Below are 26,152 nucleotides of genomic sequence, written 5' to 3' on the forward strand. Positions count from 1 at the left end.
TTGAAGATGAATGAGGCCTTTATTCAAGGTATCATGGAGATGGGGCTCAGGCTGTAAGACAAGCAAAGATGAGGGTCCAGGTGGGCAAGCTGAATACGAGCCAGTGTTGTGCCCGTGCGGCGAAGGCAGCAAACAGCACCCTGGGCTACATGAGGAGGGGGAATGGGGGGCCCTTCCCTCAGCTTTGCACTGGGGGAGCACTGCTGGAGGGTTGGGGCCACTGCTGGGCTCCACACTGCAAGGGAGACACACTGGAGCAAGTCCAAGGAGCATCTGCTGTGAGGGGAGGCTGAGAGAACTGGGATTGTTCAGCCTTGAGCAGGGAAGGCTCAGGGGGCTCTTACCAACATGCATAAACACCCAAGAGGGGCAGTCAAGAAGGCAGAGGGATTCTTCTCATGGTGCACAACATACAGGGCAATGGAAAAAAAAAATGAACTACAAGAAATTCCATTCCATTTGAAATAATACTTCCAGGGTGGTCAAACATGGGAACATGTTGCCCAGAGAGGCTGTTCAAACAAAACTGAACACAGTCCCGAGCAACCTGTTCCAGGTGACTCCACTTTGAGCAGGGGAGTTTGGACTAGACCACATCCAAAAATTCCTGCCTGCCCTGCCTAGTCACTGATTCTGTGATCCTTCTCCCCATGAAGCAAGGAACAATAAAGTTGCAAGAGCTCAATTCCTATCCAGGTCAAATCTCGGAAACAAGGATCTTCTAAAACCCCGTTTAATACAAGTAAATTCTGTAATTCTTGCTGACCTGAATAAGCCTAATCAAGTGGTAAGATTACAAAATCAAAAAAAAAGGCTTTAATTTGATCATTACCAGTAGCTATTCTGTTGAACTAATACTTGGCCAGGGAGAGCTTGTGAAAACTGGATTAACGTATAAAAACAGAGGATTTCATCCTCTGGAAATCACAGTTTAAATCTGACATTCAACAAAACTGGAAATCTGTAGCTTTAATGTCATCCCATTGCTAATGGGCGTATTCACCTGGCATAAAACACACAAGGATAATTTAACCAACCAAGGCATGTGTAAATCTCTAGACTTTTACCCTAAACTGAAGTTGCCCATACAAATTTGATGCCACCTGCAGAACAGATATAAGGAAAGCAATGAACCACTTCTTTCAGCTGATGCTGGAAAAATTAATTAAGCTAAACAGAGAAGTACCAGCCTAGGTATTTGCCATTGAGTCAAAAGTCTCCTGTGTATGCAAACACCCAATGTCACACCTTCACAGTTTAGTGGAGGGGTAGGACTGATAAATAAGTTAACACCAGAGTTCTCCGAGAAAATGGGGAACTGTGTCAGGAGACTCAGGACTATTGAACAGCCAGCAGTGCTGCTGTAGGCAAGGACAAAAGGACAGTGACAGAGCAGAGATTAAAAGAAGAAGAAAGCCCAGCACGACCAGTGAGTGTGCAATTACGGCATCGCTGCAAAATGTTAACTTTGTTGTGAAGGAAATAGACAGTAGAAGTGACAACTACTTCTCCCCAGTGTTTCAATTTTTTTTAAGTGACTCTTCAGCACAGCGATTGGCAGAGAGGTGAGAAATTTGTAAATGATGCTCTCAGACAAGTGACCTGAGTTCATAATTTATACCCATGAACCACCTTGGCCAGCACAAAGCAGAACATTTCCTGAAGTGAACACACCATTGGAGCAACAGGGACTTCAGTTTATCTGATCTGAGGTTTCATTTCTACATTATTCCAGGTATTAAGCAAGAGGCTGGAGAACAGAAAGAGCAGCCCGCACTTGGATTGTGCTGGCAGCTAGATGGCAGGTTTTATTCTCCACAAGTATTATCAAAGCCTGAGTCCAAAAAGCACTTAGAGGCCAGAGCCTCCCAGGCATGAAAGAGCCTATGAACATCCAAAGAGAGGGTAGCTCACTTAGGACTGTAACAATCCCAGACAGAGTCCTCCTGACAAGGCCAAGGCTGCTGACAACACAAACACTGCATTTCAGTAATTTAGCAAAGGCTGTCAAACCCATGAACCACCCCTGTAATCCACAGGGTCCTTCCTGAACTGGCCTTCCTCTAGAGATTTGTCCCTCCTGCTTCCCAGCAGCCATCCTAGAGTGGGCCCCATTATGTTCTTCTGGAAGTACCTTAGACTCCTTAGCCCTCACTTCATTCTCTGTCTCTAACTGAACAAAGGAGGACAAAAGCTGAAATTAATCCTTTGCCTGCTTGCAAAGCAGGCACCAAGTCTGGTACATTTACTCCTAAGCCATCTACAGCTTTCTTGGACTATTTTCTCTTGAATAGTCCTATGGCAAGACTGACTCAGAAATTATTCTGAGATAAGTTTTATCATAACAGTTCAACCATTACCCTGTTACATCATTTGAAGGGATGGACAGCATGAAGAATGCCTTTCCATTGCTGTGTGAAATTTTGTGCTTTAGTAACTTAGTGATTGAGGTCAACATTTTCAAAATAGGCTACCCAGAGTTCAGTTTTTTAAGTCAATTTAAGTAAAATAAGTCTAAAAAACTTTGGTCTGGATTTCAGAGGTATTGAATGCTTCAGCTCTTACAGCTCTGTAGCATATATAGTTAAAAAAAAAATCACACTTAAAGGTACATAAAAACATGGATATAGGCTAAACTTTGGAAATGTTGGTTTAAAGTAAAATATTTGAAACCGATCACAAAAGAAACCAGAGTTGGCTTGTGAAAATATTTTCTATGTATTTTTTCTTAGCACATTTATGCCACAGCAGTATAAAGCATCATGCACACAGCAAAGATTTATTAAGTTATACCTCCACTGGGCACATTCTTCTCTCTCTTTTTAAATAAATTTTAAAAACCAACATTAATATTACACTGCAGTGGGGGATTCGTGCCCACAAATGCCTCCTTTCTGAAGCATAATCCATAATGGATGTGTTTTTAATAAGCACCTTAGACACTGCAGAAATGTCACCAGAAGTACTAATGGACTATTAAATGTCTGCTATGAAACACACTGACTGCTTCCACAGAGCTGGGCTAGTGCTTATTTTCCTACATGATTCCTAGTGCTTGCAAGAGTGTGAGACACACACCCCGACTATTGCTCTGGTACCTCAGCTGGCTTCCTCCCTCCTGTGCATTTTACAGCACTTGCAGGAAATGTGCTCCTTTAGGAAGAAATGAAATCTATACTTTTCTGTGGCACAAGTACCAGGAGGCAGAGCTTTTACGCTTGTAATTGAATTATTCTAGCTTCCCCTTCACTCTTCCAGATACCAAAGTACAGATGTAACTACTGAGTTTTTTGAGTGGTTTGTTTTTTTTTTTTTATTGCCTGTAGGCAAACCAAGACAGTAAATTCAGAGTTGCATCCATTAAACTCAAATGGTACAAGAACTGCAGAAAACACTGACAAACGACACTAAATTAGAACCTTACAAGAATTCCCACTATTAGTCTTTTCATTTTCTGCCTAGTTCCAAACTGGAGGACTAAAATACTATGCTAAACCAACACAGGCAAGAAGAAAACCTCTTCTCTTTCTCTCTGCCCAAAATGCTTTGCCAGTTGTCTGCAAACTGAAAGGCAAATGGCAACAAAGGTAAGAGCTTCTCTTCTCTCTTCATCAGTGTAATTCAGAGCATCTGAAAATGAAAATTTTACGAAGAAACAGCAAAGGCAGCAAAGGATTCAACATTTACAAAGTTCCCATGAGGCTGATCTGTAACATCATTTATAGCCTCTATTATATCAGTACCATGGTCCCTTTACAGTGATTTCCACCATCGTTGTGCATTTCTGTTATTTGTTAATAAACTGTGGCTTTACTCTTCTGCAGTGCCCAGACTTGTCCTCCAGGATGCTCAGAAGGCATCAGACCCCGCCTCCCTCTGATTAATGAGCACAGCTGAGAGATGCAACATAAAACCCCACAGAAACTCCAACCTACCTTGTAGTGAGAGCCCTTACAGCACATCCACATGATGTAACACAGCGTTGTGCAGGGACCTCAGGCTGCTGCTGAGACAACCTGGCACGAACACACAGCCACACCAAGGAAGAAGCCTGGTCCCAAAAGCAGGAGAGCCGTGTCAGAGAGAATAATGCCACCCATGAGGCTTAGGAGCGCTGGCACGAGAGCCACAGAGGAGCTTCTCCTCCCAAAGGCAGGTTCATACCCACCACTTCATGCCTAGTGTGTGCCACTACATAATGTGCTGCTCAAACTTACCACACTGAAACTCGTAGGGTGGTTTGTGGCAACATCTGGCAAAAAGTATGCAATTCAAATCAAGTTTCTTTTCCTTCAGTCAAGACAGATGAGCTCTCTTCTGCCTCATCTTGTTTTTCTCCCTAGTCTCACGTACTCGGATACAAGGATTAAATAATTCTGAACATTTTACACTAAAGTATCATCTAATAATTTATCTTTGCAATTAAATCCACTGCAGGCTTGCAAACAGCCTGTGTGAGCTGTCAGAATGTTCCCAGATTTCCTTGGAAAGACAAAAAGGTTTCATGTTAACTCAGCTAACAGTTAAGTGGTTGGCAGTAACTGTCCTCAGAGTCCTGCAGAGGCCAGTAAGCCTGACTTTAATAGAGTGGAAAAGAGGGAGTTAGTGAAAGGAGGCAGATCTTGTCACTGAAAGTATGACAAATGAGGAGGATGAACTTAATAGCAGTTTTACAAGGGACTAAAAGGAGCGATATAAGTGTAAACAAGAGGAGAAAGCAGCACATTACTGTAATAATACTAAAAAGAGAAAGTCCCAGCTCAAGGCTCAGCTATGTGAAGAGGAGGCAGCTTGATGTTTTTTTGTAGACCAGTTTTGGAGCAGAATCCCATGGGTTATGTCTCTACATGGCTATACTATTTGGGTTACGTTTAGCAATCCAGTCTTGTTATTTAGCAACACAGACTTGCTGATTCATACAAGCCAACCCAGAACACAAAGTGTTTGGGTTCTCTTTTCCTGTTAAAGTCCTTGTTATTTACTGCCTGCAAGATTGCACTGAAGTTCCAGCCAAAACTAATTTCTGCCGTTTCCAATGTACATTCCAAACACAAAAAACATGGCATCATATCAAATGTTAAAGTAAGATCATTATCATCCAGCTGCCAAACAGTTCCTACAGGTTCAGAGGCAGAGTGTAACAGAAATCATGAACAGTGGCTCAGCAGAATGAGCTGACAAGTGTTTTCATACTTGTAGTATCACAGCATACCAGGACACATGGTGGTCTAGAGGACAAATAGAAGATTTTACCATGGAAGGAAAAGGATAGATAAGGCAGTGGCTCAAAACCTCAGGGCTACCCAAAGTGCACAGTGTGCAAAACTGCAGAACAGGCAGAAAGACTCAGCACAGGAAGGGCAGAATAATCTTTTGCCAGCAGAATAACCCAGTAGCCTCCAGGAATGTTACTCACAACGTTAATCACCGCAGAGCCTGAGGAGGAAAGCTGAGGTCCTATTGTGCTGTGCAGCATAAAACCACTGACCAGCCCAGGCAAAAACATCTGTCATTCATTTAGACAGATAAGGGAAAGGCAACACAAATCTCACAGGGAGAGGGAACTACACAATGGTAGTAGTTATTTTAGCTCCAGATTTGAGAAACAGGTTTAGGTCAAAATGACATGGCACAGTATGAAGAAACTAAGGCAATACTGCAAGGATAATTTTAATGAAACACTGTAATTGAAGAAAACCTGGAAAGTTCTAAGGCAAATGTAGGAAAAATAAAGCCAGGAAGGCCTTAGAATAGAGATGTAAATGAGTCAGTTCAATAATTTAGCAAATTTAAGGAAGTTCAGACTGAAAAGCTGAAAAGAATTCCACAATCCAACCACCTTCAGGATTTGTTTGAATTCCTTGTATCTATTTAGCTGTTGCAGTTCTTTAAACTTTTCTAAACCGAAGGTGACCTTTTAAAAAATATCCCAGCACAACCTGAAAAATTTGCCAGCACATACAAACATATTCTAAAACATGCTGTCCGGAACAAACAGTCTTCAGAACAGGGCACCAAACAGTCTCTATAATAAGCCATGAGCAATTAGTCTGCTGGGAAACAAATTAGCTCACTTCATTTCAGCAGAGTAAAGGTGGCTGCAATGCTCCAGGGGTGATGTGAACTGTGGGGTCTTTTCCTGAGCGACACTTACTGGAAAACCACCAGCATGTACGTGTCAGTGGGAACTGAGAGAATTTCCAGGGTCTAGGAGGCAAAGCTTTGCACTGGCTCACTACAAACCACGTCAAGTACTGCTTGTGCTCCCCTAAAACGCCACAGAGAGCCAGAACTCTCTGGTCCACCAGTATATGCTCTCTTATTCTTCTCTGCTGCCTCTGAGTCTTCCCATTCCAACCAAAACTCCCCCAAAAAAACTGAGACAAGAGACTCGTCTCAGGTTCTCGTCCGTACCATTACTGTGCTTTGGCAAGTCTATAGGCAGCTAAGTTCACATGTCAGCAGTACAACCAGGGCACAGGCACACTGAACACGCTTCCTGACACAGGATTTATGAACTGCTGTAGAAGACTTAAAAATGCTGTGAACAGTAAAGGTTACTATCTTATTTATACACAAAAGTAAACAGAAATGTAGCCCGAGAGAGGTAAAGGAGGGACACGATCTGTGTGACTCAATCTCCATTCACATGGAAAAGGCAGATGGAGCCAAAAGGAGGGCTCAGAACAAAAATGGGAGAGGGAGGGAAGTGATTGCCTTGCATGTGAGAGAAAACAGACCAGGGCTGTGGCATGGAACAAGCCCTGGAACACAGAGACAGACAACAAGTGTCTCTTTCTCTAGGACTGCTGGGAGAAGCAGCATTACAGAATTGGAGCATTGCAGAGTTGACACTTGGATTCCACAGTCAAGACAAGCCTCCAAAATCTTCTAGCAGCTGATGAAATGAAGAGATAGATGCCAGGTATATTCAGAATTTTGCATTTGGCTAATTTTATGCTTTTGTTTTGTAGCTGTTTTCAAGCTACTGATCAAGAATTTCAACTGTGATTTGCTGGAGAAATTGGGTTGTTTTTTTTTTTAAATTTTGTTTAGTGGTCTGACAAGACAGTGCCTTGTAATCTACAAAAAATCTCCAACCCCAAACCAAAACAAAATGTAGCAGACAAACCTGTAGGAATCTTTTCCTCTTCCCTCATGCCCATCTCTTCTGCCTTTTACTGGGGCTCCTGCATCTTCAGAGAGCACAATTTCTTTAGAATAGCTAAAGATTATTATTATTTCAGAATAAACTGCCCTCCTGGTATCACTGCATTTGAATTTGTGGATCTTCTGTTTAACATAAAACAACATTCAAGTATTTTGAGATCTTAACTGAATAAAGACAGTTCTGTCAATGGAAATATTTACAGTAGCCTCACTAATTGAGACTGATTCCAGCTTCCTGAATCTCATTATGGTAAACTGGGCACTACTGTGAAAGGGAAACAAATAGGAGATGAATTAAAACAAACACGTAGAAAACACAAACAACTGCTTCTAGTGACTTTAATCATTACAAAAAAATCTGTCAAAAACATCCCTCTGACTGGCATCTGTCACAACATGTCAGCAGTTCATCATCGCACAGCCACTGTTCAGATGGAGACAGCATGTCAGTCAGCACTGCAGATCTCATACAGCTCTGAATTTCTACATGAATTATTCTGTGTCTTAGAGCACTCCAGGCATGTCTTGTTTCACAGGATTTCTCTCCTCTTTCTCCTGGATGGCCTGGAACCATCACTGTTCCCTCCTTCTCAGAGGGTGCAGTGTCTGGCAGCTAATTGTGCAGAATGAAGTGCTGCTTCCCTTCTGTTTTCTGTCCCACAACCCACAAGAGATGATAAAACACTGGAAATCAAGCCCTAATAATACAAAGAATAAAAAAAACCACCCAAACTATTAGCCCTGTTTCCTCTCATTTCCTGTCCTGACACAGTTTAGGAGACCCCCAGCTACAGCAAATCCTAATAATGCAGTACCAAAGAATGAAGACTCAGCTTCCCAGGGAAGAGACAGAGACCAGCATTTCAAACCCACACCCTCCATTAGCAGCAGGTGCCAGACTTGGGAGAAGGAAGCAGAACAGTTCCTCCTTTCCTCTCAGAAAATTCAAGATGACTACTTTCCTGTTAAAATACCTTCCTTACTGAGCAGAGGTGGAAAATTTTATTGGCTGAGCAGGATAGATCTCCTGCCAGGACACTATGGCAGAGCAAGACCAACTAGTTCTTTACAGATGTGTCTACTCAGAGAAGTTTCTTTACCCTTGACAGATGAGGAAACCCCTATGTGAAATGAGCAGTCACAGAGCAGAAGTAAACAAGTCTAGTGTTTATAAACTGTTCAGTATCCTGTTGTTCCATAAATAGTTATTACCCAGGAGATCAGATCTGTCTCAAGGAGGAGAAATGCCTGGTACATGCGCTGACAAAAATCCCCAACAAGGAAAAAAAACAGAGAAATTTTGTGGTTTTCTTATTTTAGTCTACTTTGCTTAAACCAAGACCTGTCAGCATACTTTGCCTCCTTCAAACTCTGGACATCCTCTCTCAACTGTTCCAAGAACAGCAGGAACAAGTCAGTGACAGCAGGCTGTGTGCTGGCCTGTTTAATCAGAGCCTTGGGACCAGCATCTTCCTCTGCAGATGCCTAAACTCCACAGACACTGTTTAAGAAATAAATCAAAAGCAAAAAGAGCTGGCCACCGCTGGCTCTAAGGAGTTGCTTGTTTTGTCACAGGTTGCACTAAGACTGCCTGGAGCTCTATACTGTACCCATCCATCAGGTTCCACATTTACAAACAAACTCCTGAAACATAAACAAAACTCCCAGAACAGATACATGCTATTCTACTTATCCCTGATTCACTGCCTGGTGAGGCAGCTGGTGTGGCTTTGAACATCCCTGAGACCATTCCAAAGCTGGTGTTTTCTTCCCAAAACGGAGACAGAGACTCTCCCATCCACAACAGCTGCTGTCCTGTGGACTTGTTTGTGGTGCAGGCCAGCCCAGGACTGCACATCACGGAGCCCAGTTTCAGCTGCAGGGACAGGGAAAGCCACTGTGTCCACAAACACCTTTTCCTTGCTTGTCCCTTTTTAGGTGACTTAAAACTATTCCACCTTTTCAGAAGCATTCATGGGAACTGTTTGTATTTAGAACAGCTCATACATTTCACTCATTCACACTCAGTGCAAGCTACCTGTAATAAAAAAAACAAAGGAAAGAAAAAAGATCCAAGCCCAGAAACAAACACTTCTGGTTCTAACAGAGCATCACCTTCTTGTACGGTGCTAACAGAGGCAGGCCCAAAGTAAAATCAGATGAACACACCTTTTTGTTTAGGGCAATGGATAAATCATAGTGGTTTTGTGCACTGACATATTTACATATTCTTCTGGTTTCATGTGCTTCAAAACCCCACAGAAGGTCACACATATCTGTTTCATTCCTAGATAAATTAACTCATGTCTCAGGAATCTCTTTATCACACTGACATCACTTTCAGAAGTGCAATTCTACGTTTATTCCTAGGTTTGCCCTGGTATAAACATGAACCTAGGCTGGCACAGCTGATAAACAGATCAGAAACACGCTAAAATTGGTGTGACACAAATATCAATTTAGAAAGGGGAAAGCACATAAACCTCAAATATTTGTTTTCTTTTTTTCCAAAAACAGTACAAGACGTGTTATTTGAAACGTATGTAATCCTGAAGCTTACATCAGTTGTTTGAGCTTGAAAGAACAGCAAATGAGCACAGCAGATGCAATGATATTCAGGAAAATCTCAATGAAACACTTCTCAAGAAAAACTGTGTCCAACTTTCTGGTTTACAACCTGGACGCTGGAGTAAACTACAGCCCTGACTTGCACACAGGAAGTTCCTGTGGAAGTAAATCAATGACTCAAAGGGCTTCAGGAGCAAAAAGGATGTGACCACTTTTAAGGGTATGGCAGATTACACAAAAAGGAAACAACTTTTCCTGAATGCGAAACTCTCCAGGATTCATCAAAATAGAAGGAGAATGAGATACCCCTGGGTGATCAATACTAGTGAAATCTGCCATCCCATTGCAGACAGCTGCACTGCAGTGTGTGGCACTGCTCTTGTCCTGGTTTCCAGCACTATGTGTGTTTTGGGTTGGGTTGAATCAATGAGTAGGAAGGAGTCCTTGGGAAACTACAGGAACTTCACCAATCTGCTGTGATCCCTGACACTATTACAACAGTTACAGCATTGTTTCTATAGCATTTAGTAACTATGGATTTTATTTTGCTGCACAGTTAGCTCAGAATTATAGTAAAGAAAATAATTGCCAAAGGAGTTTATGCTGTTCTTGCTGCAGGGGAGTCAGAGTTTCTACAGTGTTATCTGAACAATGTTCTCAAGTGACTTTTCACATTGCTACAAAGAGAATTTTTAATCTTTTCAGTTTTTACCTTCATTTGCCTAATGTAGAGTTGGAGGGTTCCCCAGACTGTTTCTAATTTGGTCTAATAATCTTGCATAAATTATCAGGCTTGCTTTTCATCCGTATTCTTAGCCAATGTACACTGGCTCAGTGACAGCATTTGCAAGCACTGACACTCCTGAAATGTTTCAATAATAGAACAAAGTGAGCAGTAATAGAGGAGAGAGAAAGGTAGAAGAGGAAAATAATTTCACTTGAAGTCTACCCAAAGATAGATTGATGAAAACCACCAGGAGGGAGTTCAGAACAATTATCCACTTTTGAACACAATTCAGAAAACTTTGAGGGAAGCTGCACACTTTTCTACAGCAAGAAGTAATCACTGGTGACATACAGATACCAGAGCCTTGCAGATACCAGGGAACTTCTTGGGGCTCTGGGGAGATGATGGCCTGGACCAACAAAGATGAACCTTCAGAAAGTCAAAGTCAGAGTTTTAATCAAAAGAGAGATACCCAAAAACATTTTCTTAATGGAATGTGAGGAAAAGATGGTAACCCTTGTATATCAAAACCACAATGATATTACAGTTTAACCTTCATGTTTTCAGTCACTCAAATGGATTTAGATCCTCAAGCAATCTTTGCTGCAAATTTTTTCCTGAAAGTCAAACATTCCTACTGGTATTGCTTTAAGAGCAGATGGGTCACAGCAACAGAGCCCAAACACACATGCACAATAAAATATGCTTATTTGATGGCATGAATTAAGTTTATTGTTTCTATTAAGATCATACATGCTCACATAAATATGGTTACTTATTTGTACATTTGCAAAGCTGTCCCCTTTTTTTTTTTTTTGTTACAGTTCACAATTTAGAAATAACGTTAGCATTCTGGAAAACAAAACAAAACAAAGCAGAAAAAAACCCTCCAAGCAAACCAAACCTGTCCTGTTCCCACTCTGGCACATGATGCAGTGTGCTCACACTAAAGTGAGAGCACACATGCTCTGCACCTTTTTCAAAGCCAGAAAGGCACATGCTCAGTGAAGTCCATGTGTATATTCCAGCTTTCATTTTACAATCTCACTTAATTCACGAAAGTCACGAAAAAGAATCTGAAGACAAACTTTCCAGGCACAAAGCCTGCACATTACACGGATTCATATACTTTAACAGAGGTTAAACATGAAAGATTTCAGCTCCAAAAATGGCTCTGAAGCAGAATCTACTGTCATGATCAGCACATGGGAATTACATGTATTACTTTGCACATTTTTTTAAAGGTTAAAAAGTCAACATACATAGAGGGAACAACCTACAAGAACTGAAGGTGAAACCACATCCCTACCTCCTGAGCAGCAGCTCTCCATATCTCAGTCCTTGTGCCCAGGCTGGCTTACAGAGTTTCTGCAGTGCCACCACCTCAGCTCTTCATTCTCAAGCTGCACCCTGGCAGGGTTTGTACAATGATATGGCCATTTCATAAACTGAATCACTGCACTGGTCTGGATTCAAAATAATCTTGCACAAAACGAGTAGATGGATGGGGGAGGGAAAACTCATGTTCAGGCATAAGGATTATTTTACTCACCCAGTTTAATGTGCCGTGTGCAGGCGGCTCAGGTGATGGAGCAGCACAAAGGGCAGCACGAACTCCTGAAGCAAACAGTGGAGATGCAGACACAGAAACAGAGCCTTTTCTTTTTTCTGTTCTTTTTTTACATCTACTCTTACATTAGGTCACATCTACTTCAACCTGACTGCAGCAGCATGCACATCTTCAGAGGCTGCCAGAAGTGAAGAAACGAGCTGTTGCCACTGAATTTTGTTTTGAAGTACGAGCTCCAGCTGGTACTTCAGTGCCATGAATTTCAGAGCTAGCAGTGAAGTTCTGTGTACAGTTTCATCTGCTCATCTCTGGAATTACGTTCCCAATCACTGTCCTCTATGAAAAAAAAAAAAAAGAACGCAGGGAATCTGCAGCAGAGAAATTAGTTATTTGACCACACTCTACACGAAGCTTTGGTCACCACCACTTCAGTACCAGGGATTTGCAACACTCTGAACATGAGTTATCAAATGTTGCCTCTTAATCCCAGCCTCCTCCTGCAGACAAGGCAGGTGGAAGGGACTGAAGCAGTCAGGGTTTTGTGAAGGGCAATCCAATTGCCCCAGTTATAAATAGCAACAAGAGCTCAGACAACAATCCTAGTTTGAACATTAAGAGCAAACATCTAACAGACTGTGCTGTGTGTTCACTAAAGCCAGCCATGGCAAAAATATTTTGTGAGATAACATACTTGTCACCTTTAGGCAGAAGTGTGAGAGATTTAAATCTCTCAAATGAGCCTGTGACAATAAAACAAACATAGGAATTATACCTGTTGCATGCTCTAACCCAATTCTGTCACTCAAAATCTACATTAATATATATTTTAAAAAATCATCCTCTTTTTAAGTGCCTCCAAATTATATATAATACCCCAAACACTAACTGCAGAGGTGAAAAACTGAGAAAATCTTCACTCCAGAGCCAACAAGGGACAAAAAAGGCACCACTTCATAAAATTCACAAGGAAAGAAAGGTAGAGAAGTGCAAAATACTCCCTTTGACAGCAGTAACAGTGGAGCAGCAGCTGACCATGTAAGAAGATGTGTTTCTGGAAAAGCCATGGAGCTCTGCATGGGGAGGTGCTACCCTGACACCAGGAATGATCTGAGAGGGTGTGTGTTTTGGCTTGCACCTTTGTTTAGCCTGGGATTTATAAAACAGGAGTAAGGAGGCAATAGGAGGTAAGAGTGAGCAGCGTCACACTCCAATGCCTCTGGCACAAGCCAGGCATTTAACAGTCTGGAGCCTGGAGAAATGGGAAACCCTGACAGCTTAACTGACCAGGGCACCATCAATTCCTCTTTCATCCCTCCCTTCCCCTCCTGCAAGTCTTGAACTGCTTTAGCCAGAGTTAACCAAGGAACTGAGGGAAGCCAGGAGAGAATACACCTGCACTGTACAATACACCTCAGTTATGCAACAGCGATACAGGATCTGAGGGGAGGTGTGGTGAACACTCCAGGTCAGCATTTCAAACACCCTTTTGGACACTGGCATGGACAAATTTCCTTCCAGAGCTCCAATTACAGCAGTTACTGGGACACCAAACACAACTGTGAGCTCTTAAACAATCTCTGCCATCATTGCACGTTATTCCTGAATGCACAAGCACAGAACAAGAGACTTAAAGAAGGGACAGGGATTTGAGTACTCCCCATTCCCAGAACAGCAACAATCTCATTTTGAAGGAAAGCAGAAATACTTTCTCACAGCAGCGTCTGGGACACGGGGACCCTGACTTCAGTGAAAACCTCAAGGTATGTCTACTCTTCAAGGTCAAAGTAACAAAATGAACCACTTCAGTGTGTTTCAAAACAACATGTACATTATATGTATATTCAGAAGACACCTCCCCATCAATAACTAATTCAGTATATATATACAATTTTATAAATCTTAAAAAATTAAGAGATACTACCCACTGCACCTGAAGAGACCCCAATCTATGCAGCAGCTGGACGACACTACAGTCAGGCAATAGTTTTGAATTCCCATAGTGATCCTCAGTGGCACATTAATTATCCAGCCTATTTCTTCAGCGAGCTCTCAGGCACCATGTGAAGCTGCCATCCTTTGCCTTCCTCTGCTCTCCTTAAATAGTTAATCACAAAGGAAGCAGCCTTCACCTGCACTGACAGCCTCTAAGCACTGAGCTCATGCCCTGTCACTTCAGTGCAAGCCCCTGCTGGGCATGGCAGTAATTCAGGAGGCACCAAAACAGTCAAACACAAATGAAGTCAGTTCTAAGCAGAGGGTTAAAAATTCTCCTTTTAAAATATTATTTTTCTGACTATCTAAATAACAAAGCAGAAATGTGTGGAATGGAAAGATGCTCCTGCATCCTTATTAAAGAGGCATAGGCTCCTGCAAGGAGATATGGAAATCAATGTGGAAGTATTTGGGATCTGGGGACCACATTTATAAATTATCCTGACCTCACTAAAGCTCCAGTTCCACCCAAAGTCTGTATCCCCTATTTGCATCTAAGAATGTTAGGGGTTTTTCCCTAAGGTATAAAAGCTGCATAAACTACACCTTCAAGACACCAATGGCAAAGAAATTTTTGCCAAGCTCTGATGTGAAGGAGACAAAGAGTTTACCCTGCACTCCCTAGAGAAAGGCCTTCTGGTGCTGTCCCAGCTATACTCATCTGGCCTGTGGAAGTGAAGAAAGGCATGGGAGTCTATGACCTACAAAATCAAGGGGGAACTAAACATCAGAAAAAACTCCACAGAACAATGACTCGAGAGAAAGCCACTGAAATTTCTGTGGCTGGCATAAATCTGCATCATGCATTCTCTGCTGATACGAAAGCTTAAAAAATTTTGAGCTTTATGTACAAAGAAGCAATTCAGCATGAAAATATAAACCCAGAAGACTTTACGGAAGAGCTGTTTATCCTCAGAGTGGAGATCAGGCCGTGGTATTGAAAAATAAGAGGAAAATAAAAAGATGACTGTGAAGAAAAAACCAATTGCTAATTGATAGGAAGTTTGCACCAGAATAATCAAACAAACCAAACTGATTTTGTTTCTGGAATTGACTTAAAAGAGGTTTGTGATTCACATAAGACTTTCTTAGCACCAACTGACTGGAAGGATGCTTACAATCATGCCCTTGGTGCAAAAATAGTCTTACATATCTGAATCACAAATGTTAAATTCACTGTTTTGGTCACAACACCAACAGGTTTGTTGTCTACTGAACTTCTCATTTCTCCCTTATTCTGAAATACTCTCAGATACTATTTCTTTAAATACTTCTTTGCCATGTTCTCCTACCAAACACAGATACACAAGTCTGCAGGCTGCAAACATTCCCTCTCTAATTACCGCCTCCTCCAATTTTTAGTATTAGCTGCCAACTTACAAGAGCTTGCGGTTGGAAAATTTTGAGTAGCTGAACTGTCCCCGGCTGGCATGTCAGCCACAAACCGTGGGCAGAGCTCTCCTTTCTCATTTGATAAAGAATAGGGCATAGAAAGAACTGTACACAGGCAGCATCGTTTCCACAGCAAGGCCAGACATGCAGGAGACTGCAGCGTTACCACTGCAAACACAAGTTAGTGCCTTCCACAAAAAGGTCAAAGCACGAGCTCCAGACTTGTAGGTGACCTCAGAACTACTAAAATAGTGTAATTCACTGAACATAGTGGTCTAATTCACTGACCTACTGATGCCATTTTACCAAAGATGCTTGTCATTTTCTTTGTACCATTCCAAACCCAGTAAAATTCCTTCAGGCACTTTGAGTCATTGTCTGCTGTTGGTTGATCTGCAAGAGGCAGAATCGCATTGTCCTGGAAAGTGAAAAATGAGATAACCCCTTCATTTACAGCGAGCTGGGCAGCCCCACACTGAGATGCAGGACTGAGATCACACATCCATTTCTCGTCGTGGGCAGCCACTGTTGTCACTCAGATCACATCACGTTTTTCTGTAGATATGTCCCTCTGCCCTTATGGCATAATTATTAAAAAACACAGAAAACACATGCAAGGGAACAACAGATTAGACCAGACGTGCATTTTGCCCAATGCTCCATGTCTGTGTGCATTCGTCAATATTTCAGTAAAAAGTCTAAGAAACAGGGAATATATAAAACTACATGCTGCCCTCAACATCCATTTAGGTTCCACCCTCCTGTACCTTAAGAAAGTTCCATGCCTATAGCTGAATACTTACAGTCTATAGAACAAGTCAATCTCTTTTTTTTTATTATTATTTTTTGCCCACTATGGAACACATTCTCAAAAAAATGTAACTGGAAATAGCATGAAATAGCACTCACCTTTATTTAAACCTGGTGCCCCATATTTGCATTTAACACCTTCAAATCTTGCCAAACCATGTGATTCACTATGTTACACAGACCTGTGAATATCTTCTGCTTGCTCTACCTCGAACTGGAAAGTAAGTCTATTCAATCTTTCCGAGCTTGGAAACAGCTTCATGTTTTTGCTTCACCTTTATTACCACTATACATTGCTAATTCTTCTACATCTGTTTCAAAGTCAGTCAAAGAGAATTAGATGGGTTATTGAGGATGGAGGTATTCACACAGTGTCATAACATATTCTTGGGCTTCCTGCATTTATCTCCTAATATGTCCACAGTCTTTTAACAACTGCTAGTCGATAAGTCCCAGAACAAACCACAGTAATTCCAAGATCTCTTGCCCAATTTGCAAGGCATAACTAAGTTTATCATTAGGTATACACTGTCAGATCAATCTTCTCAACAAACACTATCTTATATCTATCAGAACTTAATTTGGCTTGCTATTTTCTTGCCCCATCAATTACTGCTGCGAGATCCCTCTGACATTCCTCACAGTCAGCTTTTGATCTTACCACCTGGAAAAATGTGTCAGTGCTTTATTACTCATCCTCCATTTCGGATGGTTTATAGCACTTGGAACAGCAGAGATCCCAGCACTCTTTCTCCCGAAGGCTCCAGGGGTAACATCCCTGCAATGTCCAATTTTAATTTTTTCCATATACTATATATCTTATTTTTCCCATAAAGTTTCTAATCTTTATTTACACAGTCACTACCTAATCACTACAGGACTACGCCAATTTAATTTTTCAAAAGTCTTTGAAACACCAAGGGTTTGGTTGGTCTTCGGTGGGATTTTTTGGGGGGTTTTCTGTTTGCTCGGGGTTTTTTATGTGGGTTTTTTTTTGTTGAGAAGAAGAAATCCAGACATACTGCATTAGTTAAATCACCTTTATCAAATGCTTATCCAATCATTCAAACAACACAAGCAGATTTACGGGGCGGGAATTCCTGCTGCAGAAGACAACTTGTCTCCCCTCTGTCATCACCTTTATTCCTGCAAATGAACACTAATTCTATTCTTTCTTTAGAGGTTCTAAGAGGAGCCTAATACAGAAACCAGGCTTGCTGGTAGTTCCCAGTTTTCCAAATGCTCCACAGGCCCTTCTTGAAAAGCCCAGCACGTTTAACTGCTTTTCATTCTTGCATTCTGAGGCCAATTTAAGCAATGATTATACACAACCGTGTGTAACTCGGCAACTCCAACACCGAGTTCTTCACAAAGTGAGAACTTTTCCTAGCAGTTCTTTGTGCTGATTCGCTCCAAAACGTCAACCTTCTGTCAGTTTTCCCCAGCCTGTCCCCTGGAAATGAAGGCCCCTCATGGGAACTGTTCCGCAGTGAATAGCAATGCAAATAACTTCTCTGCTACAGCTTTACCTTCCCTTAGCTCACATGTAGTATTATGAATATCTATCAGCTCATTGGGGTCTCTGACAGGCTTTCTGCTTTTGACAGTTAGACAAAAAGCTTTATTATTTTTTTTAATGTCTTTATAAAGTTGTTCCTCAACATTTTTTTTGGTCTACCTCATTATGGTTTATATTTAACTTGCCAAAGTTAATGCTCTTTCCTATTCTCCTCATTTGGATACAACTCCTGCTTCAGAAAGATGACTTATTTCTAAGAGTCTTGTTTACTTTACTGTTTAAGCAAGTCCTTGTTCATTTTTGTGGCTTTCCTTCCATCTCTTATTTCCCCTCCCTTCTCACACTTAACCATCAAAACCGGACACAGTATTCTAGAAGTCTTGGATTATGGAGTTTTGTATTTTAATTTTAAGTCAGTGCTTCACACAAAAACTTATTTGTGTACATATGAACTTGAATAGCATTTAAGCTATGATATTTTGTTGAGGATGCATGAAAATTTCTCTATATCTGTTTCCAAGACAGAGTTTTTTCTATCTTGAAGGTATGATCTGCATTTGTTCCTCACAGATGTCTTATTTCATATTGGATATATTAACATATATTTTGTTGGACTGTGGCCATTTAAATCAGGCAATCCAGATTGTTCTCTAGAAGTAATCAACCCTTTATTTAGTACTCTCCAACTCTAGGATTTTTTCCAGGTAGGGTTATTTATGAAGGCATCAAGCATTTATAGAATGAGAATTGAGGACCCCATTAAACAACTAAACAAACAAACAAACATTTAGTCTTTTCTTACCATCAACCATATTTTGAGATTTCTCAGGGCGTTGCTCCTTAATTCTTCTAGCACTTGCTTATGCTTGGTGAAGTCTGACCTCACATTTTTTACAGTAAAGAAGCATTTACCAAGAAGAGTTACATCCTCTGAAAAACATTCATTCTATTTCAACTATTTCCATCATATTTTGCCTATTTATATTTAAAATTGCACTAAAAAGTCAGGAACCTTAAAATGGGACAACATTTGTTCATTTTATTTATGCTTGAAAACGGCCAAACCAACTTCATCCAAATAATAAAAAACACCCAACAAAACCACACATTTTACAGCAAAGACCAAGCCTAAAAAACGTCAGCTGCAGAGATGATGGTTTCCTAACGATACAAGCAACTGAAAACAAAAGGCAGAATAAAAGAAGTCATGCAGCTCAAATTTTTAAATGAACTGGCAAGCTAATCTGGCTTTAAGAGTCTCTAATATATTGAATTATGATACCTGGCTTGGTAATATTAATGTTGCATAGTTCTTTGAGTACGAAAGAAGTTGCAGAAGAAAAAGAATTATAAGTGTAGCATGTAATTTTTTGCAGAACTACTGGTCAGCCATCCTTACACCAGAACTAGGTAAAATAATGAAATGTCCAACACTGAATTCAATTAATAGAGAATTCAAAGATGTCACAGGAAAAATGTCAACATTAGCAAGTTTTAGGGTCCATGTTAGAGAAGCAACTGACCATAAAGACCAAGTGAGGTGCTGTCTTTACAACTATGAATATGATTTTCCAATGTATGAACAAGAAACAACCACTTGCTTCAACTAGAGACAAGTTACTACCTCTTTGAATGGTATTAGTTCAATGCAGTGAGATACTGGGAGAAGGGGATTAAACAGCAATCTGTAAGTAGCTCCTAAGAGAGAGAATAAATAACACTTCAGATTCTAGGAGGCAAAAAACCTTCTTAAAGCCAAAGTCTTTCTAAAATTAAAATAAGATTAATATTTTAGCAATATGAGTTTATTCTTTTCTATAGTATTTACATTTAATATGTACACAAACACAGATTTAAAAGTACTTACCTTCAGCTCTAGTATTTATTTATATTCTAACCAGAGTTCCAAAATTCACACAGAAGATAATATTGACAATTTTTTGTTTTACTGAATTGTTGTTGGAGAACCTTAGTGCTTTGTTTTGTTTTTAAGACCTGATTGCAGTATCTGCTGGTTACAAGGCAATGTCAGTTTTATTTTATTACTTTAAAGAGCTCTCTGATACCATGTTTGCCAACAAAAACAAAGACAGAAGATACCACTAGTTTCAGGCTTGGCTTGAAGGCCACCTCCATATGTGCAAGTCATGGAAATTCCCTATTCAAAAGAAATAAAACATATCTCTTGGAAAAATGCCAGTTATGTTAAAAAGTCCACAACCTCTTTTGCCAAAGAGATCATTGCACCAGAGCATCTTTTTCACATGTATTAGAAGCTCGTGTAAAGGTCAAATAACTATTTGATCAAATTTTCCATTGGATGCACCAAACTGAAATCCTTGAGCCTTAACAGAATAATGTTCCTGCCAATCTATCTTCTGAACTGTCTTTCAGCAATTCTGCAAACTCCAGGCACCCGAGGGATGCTTTACCCTGTTCTCCCAAGAATAAAAAAAAAAAAAACCCAAACCAACAACAAGACTTTACTATTCCAGATAATTTAATCTCTCACTTCATGACTAAAGCTTCCTCATTGTTGCATCATCAGGTAGTAGCAGTGAGCTTGACCACACATCTGTATCACACACTGACAACATAATTTGTTTTATTACTCAACACCCAGAGCTCTACTCTTTGAGCAAACTCCCGGTCAGATTGAAGTCAATTAAACCACTACCACTCAAATTGCCCAGAATTTCAACACAGGTCTCCCCTTGAACCAATCAAGTGACTGAGTGATGACACTTCTGAAGACAAACTCTGCAGATGACCCACCTTGAAGGATGAGAAGTCATCAGGGGAAGTGGGGAAAAAAAACCCCACAGTATTTACTCACTTTGGGAAGATGACAGTCATGAGCGCTGAGGCATAGCCTGGCTTGCACACTCCCTCAGAGAAATTTGCATACTTTGATGCCAATTCTGGAGGCCTGTGGAAAAACAAGTAGAGAATTAGGACTCTCCTGGCTACGAACTGGCTTTTGCAATCATCCAAGTTATTTTTCTCCTTATAGCTTTGTTGAAAAACAGCTGCAGGGAGTAATAGCAAACACAGCCCTTATTTATTTGTTGCACTACAGCATCACAGGAGAACAACAAACAAAGGAGAGGGGTAAAGATATCTGAAATACCACTAAATCACTAGTTTTGCTGAAAGATTTTTATACCTAGCAAGGTAAAGTTAATGGAAGAAAAATATCAATATATCATTCCAGACTTCAACCTTTTAAAAGGTAAAAACCATAAATGGCACTTTGCTTTAGCTATTTTTTTAAGTTATGATCAAAGTTAAAATTATAGAAAAGTATTATCTAGAAAACTACTTAGAAGATACCTTTCAAGCATTTGAAACAAAACTCCAAACAGTTCTGACAGGCTATCATCAAGGGATGAGTGCTTTCAGTATTTGGAAGAGATGACATTGCTGCTGCTTTGTTGTGTCTTAATTCAGCTTGGCTAGTGATTTTTGGGCCAAATTTAGAATCCTGGGATTTTTTTTTCATTCAGTTTTTGTACAGGAACAAGATTAGCAACTCAATAAAAGATATTTCAGTCCAGTACATACTTTTACCACAGACCTACTGAGTGATCTGGAAAAAACATTTAATTTTATTTGTTTCCCTATTCACTACCTGTAACATTTTTACATTCATCCATTTTGTGAAAACATTACAAGGGTTAATTCAGTTGTGTTTTCCAAGTAACATTAGAGGCCTTAATGTCAGCCACAGTATGAGAATTGTTAATATTCCTGCAAGGAAAAAAAACAAAATGCATTTACAGTTCCATGCTTGACATTCAGTGGAAGCCTCAAGTCTTAACTACTGCAAAGACCTCGATCAATAATACTGTATTTGCTACCCCATTCTGTTAGCAGTAGGCAAGTAATGAAAGGTTTTTTTCCTACAGGTCAACAGTAGGAGTCAAATGAAGATGACAGTATGGATCTGCAGAGTAGACCCACAAAAATAATTCTGAAGAACCCACTGCTATCACAACCTTGTTCTTTTCCAGGCATCATCAATATCACTTAACTAGCAAACTACTACCAAATGCACTGAGCATGGGTTCAGGGAGTTTCAAAATTACATATTGGAAGGACAGTAACTCCATGCTGAACTGGTAGCAACTGTTTTTCTTGTACTGGTCCTGCATCACGTCCCAGGAGGTCAGCAGCCAGTTCCGACTGGATGAACAACAGATGGACAGTTAATTTTACAACTAGATGCACACAGTACAAAACCTCCTATAGTTCTTAAACTAGAGGAGAATTCTCTATATACACAGAACCCCTTCACTACTTTATATATACATATATACAGAACCTCTATAGTTCTTTAAGAATGGGATCTATTTCTGCTGAATGAAAATCTAAACCTTTAACATCCGGAAGAGAAAATAAACTGGAGAAAATAAACAGTCACTGGAAGTATTTGATGTCCTAAGATCTTTTCAGACAGAAAGCACCAGAAAAAGCTCAGGAACATTGATCCAATTCTAATTCTGCCACAGATATGCTGCATAGTTACTATCCAAACACATAATATTTTACTATCAAATGCCTCATCTGTAGGATGGCAGAACAATACATTTGGCCATTTACACTGACCATTACTTACAACAAAGTTTAGATATCTCTAAATATATTATACAGACATGGAAAGAGAGATACAGGTGTAATATTATCTAGCACAACCCAAATCCACGAGTTTGGTTTTCATAGGTGATATTATAGTACATTTCTCTAAATGTGAGATGAGAAAGCATCTGAGATGTGAGCATCTAGAACTTTGAATCCCGAAGACTTGCACTTGAACGATTTGTGTTCTGACTCCAGTCAGGACCTCTTCAGGAATAGGCACATCAAGGAAAGGCCTGTTGCTGACAAAACTGAGGGGGTTAGTGGTGATAAAATATACCCCCTTCTGACACAGTCAAAAGGGACAGCAGGATGTATGGATCACAGCTTGTTGCAGCACTTCAGATATGACCAAATGTGGGAAATCTTTATCGAGCAAGCCTAAGTGTTGCTGGAATTTTATTGTTTAGGCAACATACAGAAACGCCTAACACCAAAATCTTCAAAAACAAGTAGAAAGCAATTGGAATTTATCTGTAGCCACCATGGTAGTGAGTCATTGCTGGCAAACTCGTGTAACTATTTCAACAGCAGGCCTGTCTCAAATGACCTCAGTGGTCACACAAAATATCTTGTGCCACAAACACAGGCATTTTTCTCTTTACTGATTTAATGACGCTTTCATTATCAAATTAAAATGTCACTCAGACGCCCATCATGGTGCTTCTCCAAAAGAATGGCAGGCTGGAACCCTCCCACATGTGAGCCACCCAGAATGCCAACTGCCACACACTGATGGGGGAGCTGCCAGTACAAACCCCACAAAGACACCCAGAGCTGCTAAAGCCCCAGGGCCGAGCTGTTAACATTTCTTGGATGTGATGAAGTTCATGATCCAAAGTGCCAGAGGCAGAACAGTTCTCTAAGCCAACTGTAGCTGCCATCTCATATCATTCAAATGTTTGCTCATCTCCTTTCTTGTAGCTGCATTTTGATTCAGCAGTCTATAGAAAACTAAAAAGGGGCACTCTGTGTTTTTAATCCATCTGGGGACACACATTATTTGTGCAAATTCTTTGAAATACACACTGCACACTGTCATTGCCAGTGTGATCATAATGATAAGTCCCTATTAGGTGTAACTCAGAGCAAATTTAGAGTAAGGGTGGATACAGCTTTGCTGTTTACCATTCTACTACACATGAAGCTATCCAAGACAACATGATTTTATATACATATATTTGCTTTGTGGGTATTTCTTCAGCAAGAGTCACAGATCTTGCAGAGATCAGTCCTCCATAAATCAGGATGCAAAACATCCTGCATGAAGCATCCCATAGAGAACTACACATATTTCAAAAGAAATCCAACTTTGCAAAATCACAGTGTTATAAGCACATGGTCCTGTAATAGAAGAAGTGTACAGAACTGAGTGTACAAATAAGCATCACCTTTGTATTTGATGATAATGTACCTAACTCCACTTCCACATCTATTGCTGCCTCTTTGATGATGTTCCTTATTCCCAAATGGGAGATGCAGTGTAACTGAAAGCACATTCTGCAAAGGCCACCTGCCATGGTGCATGGCCTTAGAACAGTTTATATTTGATTCTTGTTCTTATGCTGCTTACAGCAGATGGGTCAAGAACTATGCACCAAAGCAAACAATATTAATTTCTTAGAGCTTTAGAAACCAGTAAATAGGTTCATCTCACTCGCCCCATTACTGTGTCCGGACTCCAAGGTGATCCCAAACACACAAGGCTTTTATGCTAAGCCAGCCAGGACTATCATGACTGGTATGGCAGAAGGGCGAAAATCTCCCTCTACATCTTCCAGGTCCAGGCACATTATTCCAGGTCCTGATTCTCATGCTGGGCTGAGGTAGTTGAAGAACCAGTGGAGACAGTGGAAAGAATGTAATCAGGTGACACTGTGGAGCCTCTAAATTTTGCTCAGATTTTGTGCAGGAAAAACCCAGTAAGATAAGAAATGTATCCAGAATAAATGAGAAAAACAAACCATAGTCAGTAACTGTAAACATCTGCAGTCTTTAAACAAGCGTCTGAATAAGGGTGAAGTTAAAGGGAAGTAATTGGCTTATTCCACTACAGAGAAAATGCACTCTTGCTTTATTTTCTGCCTTTTCTCCTATGAGACTAGCACACATCCTGAATTCTTAAGATTTTCTGTCCTTCTCTACACTGTTATGTGGACATCAATCTTAACAAAATTTCACAATTTGGATAAGTTAAAAATCCAGCTGCTTTCAGAGGATTTAGAAAAAGTAACAAGATTTTTCCTTCTGCTTGCATTTGGCAGATGTGTGTCTTCTTTTAATCTCAAATATGAGAACGTCACCACGGTTAATTCCTTCACCATGTCTTGATCAGGGACAGCATGTCACCCTCATAAGACTGGAATCTAAATCCATTTAAAGAAAGAAATTAGTAACACAACCCAGTGTTTAGACTATTAAAAAAAATGGGCGCAACTAAGCTCGTGTAATTGAATATTACAAAATCTGCTTTAAGAGACAGATTTTGCTGCTGTGCCTTTCACATGGAATATGAATTGTGGACTTGAGATCATCTTATTGGAGGACCGATGTCTCTTGCTGTTACTCTTGCACACAAATTGCATGTACTGAAACAAGGAAAAGGAGTTCTTTGACAATGGGCTCACTAGGTTGATCCTTTACCTTTGAGTTTCTTTCTCTTTGGTTCAAAATAACCTGAGTCTTATGCCTACACAGCAACTCTACAAAGTGTATGTCATGGTACGTGAAGAATGAATAGGAGATATGATGAGAACATGCAAAGAAAGGCACATAAAACATCATGAGGTATTAGGGAGCAAAAATGAAATAATATTATCAAATAATTTGGCAGATCACTAAATCAAAGCAGTTAATGATGCTGAGCCCCTGTATCTTCACCATGTGAAATCCAGGGCATTTTATTGTAGGTAGGGCTCCCTGGGCCAGATGAATCTACCACATACGTTCATGGCTCAATGTTGGCCAAAAGACAATTTTGTAGACTTCTGGAATAAAACTTTCAGTTTAATTTCCCTCAAATAAGCCCAAGGCTACATATCAATCAGCATATGATAAGGAACAGTTATGAGACTTGCTTCAAAATTGCAGGACTGCTTCAAAAAAGACACTAATGAAGACATAACCAGAGTGGCTACGGTGTGCATTTGTTCATATTTCAATTCATATCAAAGGGTTACAGATCTCTGAATAGGAATTGTTTTATATCTCACTTATAGCATAATAAATAGACAGCTTCCAGTCCTCGATACTCTTTTTCATAATTGACAACAGCAGCAGCCTTCACCTATAGGGTAATCAACCCCATACACCAGGAACAGCAAGGGACTGAAAAAAATGCGTTTGCACATCTGACTTTATAAGTAGAGTCATGATCATCACATCACTCAAGTGGAATCTCCTTGAGTGGAAGACACCCTAAACAGAAGATGAGCTGATGAAACCTCCCCTTGGTACATGGCTGGAGCTCAACAGGAGTACAGTGTGGGTTAGGGAACTCTGAAACAGAAGTATAAGAAACTCCAATTGTAGCTCCTAGAAGTTTGCAAACTTGGGTTCAAAGAATCACACAGCTTGAGCATTTGATATTTGCTATTTTTTTAGTTCCAGCTGAGGAAAAACTCAACAAACAAAAGAAAGGAATGAGCAGATAGAAAGAAGAGGAAAAGCAAAATGCTTACACTGAAGGAGACAGGAAATGCATCTATAACACTATAGTCAGCAAAATAGATGTAAATATTTTCAAATATTACTCCAGTATGTAAGC

The 26,152-nt window shown here is 40.3% G+C and overlaps 1 protein-coding gene across 8 annotated transcripts in view; it reads right to left on the minus strand.

Moving 5' to 3' along the window:
• The window catches only part of ST3GAL3 (ST3 beta-galactoside alpha-2,3-sialyltransferase 3), a 175,992-nt gene that overhangs the window by 86,608 nt on the left and 63,232 nt on the right, over positions 1–26,152 (minus strand). For all 8 annotated transcript variants that reach the window (XM_017824733.1, XM_017824737.1, XM_017824736.1 and 5 more), the window contains one exon: positions 20,585–20,677. In XM_017824733.1, the coding sequence (XP_017680222.1) occupies positions 20,585–20,677 (93 nt within the window). The remainder of the gene's footprint in view (positions 1–20,584; positions 20,678–26,152) is intronic.

This window comes from Lepidothrix coronata, unplaced genomic scaffold (genome assembly GCF_001604755.1).
Source record: "Lepidothrix coronata isolate B3197 unplaced genomic scaffold, Lepidothrix_coronata-1.0 Scaffold112, whole genome shotgun sequence".
Taxonomy (NCBI): Eukaryota; Metazoa; Chordata; class Aves; order Passeriformes; family Pipridae; genus Lepidothrix; species Lepidothrix coronata.